The sequence below is a fragment of the Sinohyriopsis cumingii genome, chromosome 7 (assembly GCF_028554795.1).
Source record: "Sinohyriopsis cumingii isolate HCF-2022 chromosome 7, ASM2855479v2, whole genome shotgun sequence".
In the NCBI taxonomy this organism is placed as follows: Eukaryota; Metazoa; Mollusca; class Bivalvia; order Unionida; family Unionidae; genus Sinohyriopsis; species Sinohyriopsis cumingii.
The window spans coordinates 83,444,452-83,451,687 of NC_142967.1; the positions used below are offsets into that span (position 1 = coordinate 83,444,452).

General features: G+C 34.6%; 1 protein-coding gene across 1 annotated transcript in view; it reads right to left on the minus strand.

Moving 5' to 3' along the window:
* LOC149795646 (condensin complex subunit 3-like) overlaps positions 1-6,665 on the minus strand; it is an 88,100-nt gene extending 81,435 nt beyond the window's left edge. The window contains exons 1-2 of the mRNA XM_089965472.1: positions 6,559-6,665; positions 2,960-3,069 (exon numbers count right to left, since the gene is read on the minus strand). Of these exons, the coding sequence (XP_089821598.1) occupies positions 2,960-3,061 (102 nt within the window). The 5' untranslated portion in view covers positions 3,062-3,069; positions 6,559-6,665. The remainder of the gene's footprint in view (positions 1-2,959; positions 3,070-6,558) is intronic.
* Positions 6,666-7,236: the final 571 nt, after the last annotated feature.

The following is a 7,236-nucleotide window of genomic DNA, read 5'->3' on the forward strand; positions in this document are numbered from 1 at the left end:
TAGTAGGAAGTCATATTCGATTGTGGATTGTATAAGTTTGAAAGGTCTTCATGCAAGGATGCTTTTTTTTCAAATTTGTTCAAATTCTATGAAACTGATTTGGAAATAAATAATGTATAGGTTTTTTTTTGTTTATTTTTAGTGGCCATCTTTGATCAGGGGTCATACAGACTCTGCAAGACTATATTCCAGGACATTTCAACAATTTTAATGGAGTATTTTATATGAACAGTTAATCCTTTTAAAAACAATTTTCCTGATACAACTTTCGCTTGGAAGATCAAATGTATCTTGAAGTAGCTGCTGAAAAGTTTTCAAGTTTTGCAAACAATAGCAAGAATTCCTTCAAAGCGACTGATGCTCTACTGTCCAAAAAGAATTTCCAGGAATTCAAAATAAGACCATCTTTTTAAACCTTCTGAATGTTGAAATCATCTCTGATCTTGCGAAGTAACAACTTCTTTCAAAGCTGTGTAACAACTGAGTTCAGTGAAGATAAGACTACATTGGAGTATGACACCAGGGATGAGTATGTTTCTTACCAACTGATTGAGGAGAGGAGAATGGAGGAAACTAAAACTACTGTTACAGTATTTCTTTCCAGCCATATCACAAGATGATTCATTTGTTGTTGTTGTTGTAGGGTTTAACACCATTTTTCAGCACACGATAGGCTATACATGATGGCCAGTATCAATGGTGGAGGAAAAACCAGGGAAATCCACGGAAAGAACCACTGACCATCGAGAAGCTGCTGGCAAGCTTTCTCACATACCTACATTGGCAGAATCCAAGACTCGAACCTACGCAGACAGAGGTGAGATGGCAGTGATCCGTAATGGAGAGTGCTTTAGACCACTCGGCCACCCGATTCATTTGTTAAGAAAACACATGAATAAAGCTGCAGTTCATAACCATTAAAGTATTCTTGTTTTATTACAACTATAGAATATTGTCATTGTCTAGAGGTAAAAGTCTGTACTGACAATCTCACACAAGTTCAGGGTATATATTAGCATGATACATTACATTAATACCTCTTTTGATGAAAGAAAATTATGCAGGATTTACTATGTTTAGATTCAGTTGCATAAAGCTTTTTAATACAGAAGTGAAAATATGACGATTCTAATTTGTTAAATGTAAAATCTGCAAGAACAATTGCTTGACTTTACAAGTAACTATAGCATATAACTTATCTTAATTGAAATAATTGGCAATAAATTGCAGTGTTTCTGATAATGCACAAATGTGTCCCTGATGCACTAAAACCATATCCTAAGAGTACTGTTGGAATTGCTGGCCCAAGTCTATTTATAGAAAAGGTTAAGGTTTTTCAAACAAGCAGCACCTCATGTCTTCAGAATGTTGCATGGTTCCCTACTTCATATTCTTCCTGCTTTGCACTCCATTATAAATATACAGAGGTCTCAGAAATGCTTAATCATGCATATTTGGATATAATTTTTTTATCTAGGATGCAGAAAATCACTTAAGCGGATTCCTCTGTAAGGACTCTTATTTTTGAAACACTACATCAAGAACATTTACATTTATTATGCACATGGCTTTCTCTGACTGCACTAAAAAAATACACTGTTACTCAAATCAGCCAATCAGCGCCTAAAATTTATGTCCTTCTCATTAATTCTGCATTGTGTTATTTTCCGAGTGTAGCTGAATAAGTATTGTGTGTGACCTCAAAATCAAGGATTCAAATTGGCGAAAAAAACCTACAAAAAATGTTACTACCATTTGTAGACATCCTGCAAAAAAACAAAAACATATATAAAAAGGTAGTCCTCATTTGATCTATATTCCATTATATGGGTCATAAATTAATTCACTATGATATTCATTGTCACCAGTAGCTTCTGGATTTATAATTGATGCTTACATGACACATGTACATAAATTGGCCTAGATTTTGGTCTACGTTAGAAAACTATGAAGGCTAGCTGAGACAATCAAACGGATGAAGCCATTCATAGGGAAATAAAAACAAGCAAATAAAAAATGGTCACAAACATCTTTGCAGCCAGATATCTAGTTTCAAAAGATTTCAAGTATGCCCAACATGCTTCTGGGAGGGAACTGCAACTGTGGATTGCAACTCTTTGCTGGTGTGACTTGGGTTTTTTTTTTTCAATAACCAAAATAGGAGCCCTGTACTCCTAGTTTACACTATGAACTTTTTATGACCTATAATTTTAAAAAATTAATGATCTATTTACAGCAAAATGAAAATTCTCAGGGATGGAATTTAAATAAAAATAGATCTATTTCAGCATAAACATGAATTTAGGTTCATAAAATAATTAAATACAGAAAATTAATACATAAATAAATAAAAGTATTGGTCTAAGGACAACACTCAACTGGACCAAATAAATGACTTCTTATAACAAATGATATAACAATCTGTTGTTTGCTTATAAAATAAATTGAAAATGAATAGAACTAATGTACTTTTGAAAACCAGAAGGGTTTCTCTAAGTTTAGTACTTGTGGCCATATTTGAAAGGACTTCATGCCATGTCTGCAGCATGATGCCCCAGTGCTAGACATCACTATTAACTGCCACACTGCAGATATCATAGCAATATGACTGAAAATTTGTTAAAGCTACGTTAAAAATCCAAATCATACACACACAATATCTTTCAATAGTTGGTTATCTTGAAAATACAGGTAATATATACAGAAAATCAAACAACTTCATCATTAATAGCCTTACATTGACAATTATTCTCAACACAAATATAAAATATTAAATCCTTTAACAGTGAGGAAGAGGTATATTGTATTTTGCCTATATATCTGGGATTGCATATTCTAATTTTCACATTTCCCTAAATTGTTTATTGTAGTTATATGAAAAGTACTACCAAATTTTATTAATTATGATCTTATTTATACAAATGGAAATGTTAAAATTAATACATGTACATAAATTTACCTTGTCATAGACTTTCTGTAACCTTTTCAACATCTTTGAGTGACAATTCAACCCATTTTGACACTCATCAAATATGTTTTTCATGGATAATTGTTCCTTCATTTTTGCTTCTGAAAAAATAAAATATATCTGTATAGGCATTATCTCCCATAAAAATGTGGTATATTTAACATTAAAAAAGAGACAGCAACTGTATACAGCCTTAAATACATCTTTTCTCAATCTGCTATAAGAAATACCATATTTTTTTAATATTCTTGAGATACCATTTTTCTTGGGAAATCATTAATTAATTTTTGAAGTAATTTTTTTATGATGCACTATATGTTCGAGTCATAAAATGTGGGACACCTTTAAGATCATTTGAAAATTTCATGTCAGAAAATGCACTCAAACTTAAAAATATGAACTGTGTACTTGAGATAAAACTCTAATCTACTGCAGCATCACCTCATCAACACAACCTGTCTCCTACGATCCATCTTTTCAGTACATGAATATTTTTTAGTTCCTCCTGCCATAAAAATATATCAATGGAGGCAACACATCTGCTGTGGACATAGTAAGGACTGACCGGAACTAAAGATATATTTTTTTAGATGCACCAGCAAATTCTATAAAGGAACAATGTTGTAATTTTATGCATTTTAAAGTGTTACGTATGAATAGTTACGATAATGTTTTATCCACAACAAAGAAATTAGGATGAACAATATGACCTGAAGACGTGTGCATTTCCCTCATGTACATAGTACAGGGGTTGTTTCAAATGCATTTAGAAATCTTTCAAAGTGCCATTTTTGTGAAATTTTCCACAAGTATAAATAAAAAATTGATTAAGGGTTGATGACTGAGCATTTTTACTAACTTGCAATTACAATAATGTAATCTGGTTACTGTTAAAATTCATTACAATGTAGTTTCTATTATTCTCTTTCAAAGTCACTTGGCCAAAATTAATCAGAAAATTTTCTACTTGAAAATAAAGTATTGCTTAAATCTAATGTTAAATGTAAATATGAATGCTGAGAAATAGATGGCATAATTCAAATAAAAGAACACACACACACACATATATATAAATATATTGGTTGCGTTTCTTGCTTCATGTCCAGTTCTCCCTAATGAGCTCTCATTTCTCCCTGTTCTGTCCAAAAGAAGTCACTTCTCCCTAAAATTCAACTTTAGCTCCATCCCTATGTTGATAATCCAAGTCATCAGATTCCACGACAGGAATGTGGCCTCCAATAGACTCTCAGCTTCAAGCGGAGCAGTCCTAAGGATGTCTTTACTGTGATCATGTAGACCTTTGAGGAGTACAAAGCAACGTCACAATGGATGAGAAGAAGTTCCGCTGACAAAGCTGTAGATGCATGCAGAGATGTCTTGGTCACAGCTTCCAGCAAGCATCGAAGGGTATCTGATTTCATGGATGCTTCTCTCAGCATACTAAAAGCAACTAAGAAGAGGTCAGCATTTGAAGCTGTGGTGACAAGCAGTCAGACTTTCTGTTCCAGAGCTTCAAAGTCTCTTATGGGAAGGCATGCCCAGGCTCTACTTGAAATAATGACCTTGGCACCAAGTTGGGGAGATCTCATGGGCTACTTTGGGTAATGTACCCGACTGCTAGCAGAAGAGACCAAGGGTCGCAACGTTGAGGAGGGAATGACCCATCACTGACGCTGATTAATATTTTGGCGCATCGAAAACCTCCCAGCAGTTTCTTCAATCAGAGAAGAATGTAGCTACAATGTCGTAGCCTCAACTTGATTTGTTGTGGTTGAGGCTACGAACTGATCCCATATCATGTAATGGAGCAAAAAAAGTCATCACTAAAGTCAGAAAAACAGTGTAGAAATCAACTACATAAGGATAATCACGTTGTGAAAGAAGTTTGGCTTATTTTGAATTTATTAAGCCCTTACACGATAAAATAAATTGGCATGGTTACTCTAACCTTATCCTGTCCACCATGACAGATAACGCGAGACTCTCGCCGTGACCCCTTTTCTACGTAAGGCTTGCCAGACCATATTTTGGATATTCTACGCTATATTATTATCAATCAAATTATTATCAATCAAGTGCAAATAATCGCTTCTTGGTGGAATTTCAAAGTTGCCGATAAACCGTATTTACTTTTAATGCGCAGAATTTCTGACCCAAATGGCGCCAAATTTTTACTACGATTTGTTTACATTTCCAAATAAGGCATCAAGGTCCTTATATGGCACACAAACAAACGAGGCTGAGAACGGAAGTAATCATTATTTGAAATAATATGGTGGACGATCTAAACGAAAATATTGGCTGAAAAAGGTAAATGAGATTTTACAACTATTTCTACAATGATTTTCGATACTTCCGGTATTAAATAAGAGGACTACTCAATTTATTGGATTATATGCAAGGAATATGTTTAAAGTGTTATTATTAGGCTAAAAGAGCGCTGGGTGTGAATCACACCCGGCTTGCTCCATTAACACGTATATGCTCATGTTAGTACCCTGTCCACGAGGTACGAGTAAGGGTACTAATATTAGTACTAAGAAGAATAAGGAAGTCTGATTGAAGTGAAGCCTGTGAGATCTTTTCCAGAATGGTGTGTGTGCATGTGATTTTGATTTGTAATGTAGCTTTAACAATGTTTCAGTCATATCGCTATGATGACTGCAGTGTGACATTTTATAATGATGTCTAGCACTGGGGCATCATGCCGCAGACATGTAGCATGATGACCCACCCAGTCACATTATCCTGACACCAGGCCGACCAGTCCTAACACTAACTTTTAATGCTGAGCGCCTAGCGAGGCAGCTGTTAGTACCATTTTTGTAAGTCTTTGGTATGACTCGGCCGAGGTTTCAAACCCATGACCTCCCGCATCCGGGAAGACAAGTGATCTAAAGGTATAAAAATCTGACTGAATCATCTACATATGCATACAAGACTGATATGACCTAGCACTTGACTTGATTATCTCAAAAGTCTATGGCAAGAATATAATTTATAGTCCACAATAGTCGAACCAATTTCAAACAATTCAACATAAGTTCTAATCACAGGGTCTCGTATCATTGCTTAAAATTGACCTGTCATACATGTACTATATAATAACTACAAGAGGACACTTCTCTCGTTTCTCGCGCGACCCATTTAAGCTGTCCTCTCATTAGTTAAAAGAAAATGACGTCTGTATTTATTTTAGAACTTATTTTCAGTTGGGCAACGAGAAGGTAGCATTCCATTCAGGGCGTTGTTCTTGCATATTAAGCGGGCGTGATCAGGTACATGTCGAGCGGTACCATGGGAAAATGATTTGGCATTCCTTAAAGGTATGATATTAAGTCAAACGTTTGATAGGGATACACAGTCGAATGCCGGAGCTAAACATCGGTACGAAATGTATTACGCTACGCGAAATGTGGCTTGAAATAACAGCGTTTATTCTTAAATGGGTTGCGCGAGAAAGGAGAGAAGTGTCCTCCCTTGTAGTACATGTATGACAGGTCAATTTTAAGCAACGATACGAGACCCTGTGGCTCTAATGAGCTTTACATTGTGCATGATATATATATAGTTTAGGCAAAAAGTGTGACCTTAATGAATGAGATATTCAAGGAACGGTGAAATATTTTGTGTACGTTTGATGAAGAAGCTTTCGACAACAGTAAGATTCTTTTCAAAATTTCCGCCTTGGTGTGCGCAAGCTTCCTGCCACGTGATCATAGCAGGCGAGCTTGACTAAAAATAAAGCGTACGCGATAAACACTATAAAGAACGGTAACAGGTTGATTCCATTCAGGCTATTTATGCCCACCCACCCCACCGCCCGAAAAAAAACGGGCTGATTCGGACCCGGTGAAATATTATTAATTTTTGTCTTAAATTTAAATATGACATTTACATTTGTTTAAAATATGATAATATTTCATTATTTCCCAAGTACCTTGAGCAGTTCAAATTTGCATTTACAGAATAAAACCCAGAATTTGCGCAAGATACTGGCGTTATTATTATTATTATTATTATATATATATATATATATATATATATATATATATATATATATATATATATATATATATATATATATATATATATATATATATATATATATATATATATATATATATAGAGAGAGAGAGAGAGAGAGAGAGAGAGAGAGAGAGAGAGAGATTCAACATTTAGTTCCCATACTCTGAGAAGATATGCTTGCAAATTCTAGTTGTATGAATGTAAATGATTTCCTTGTCTTCGGAATACATTGCAGTAAT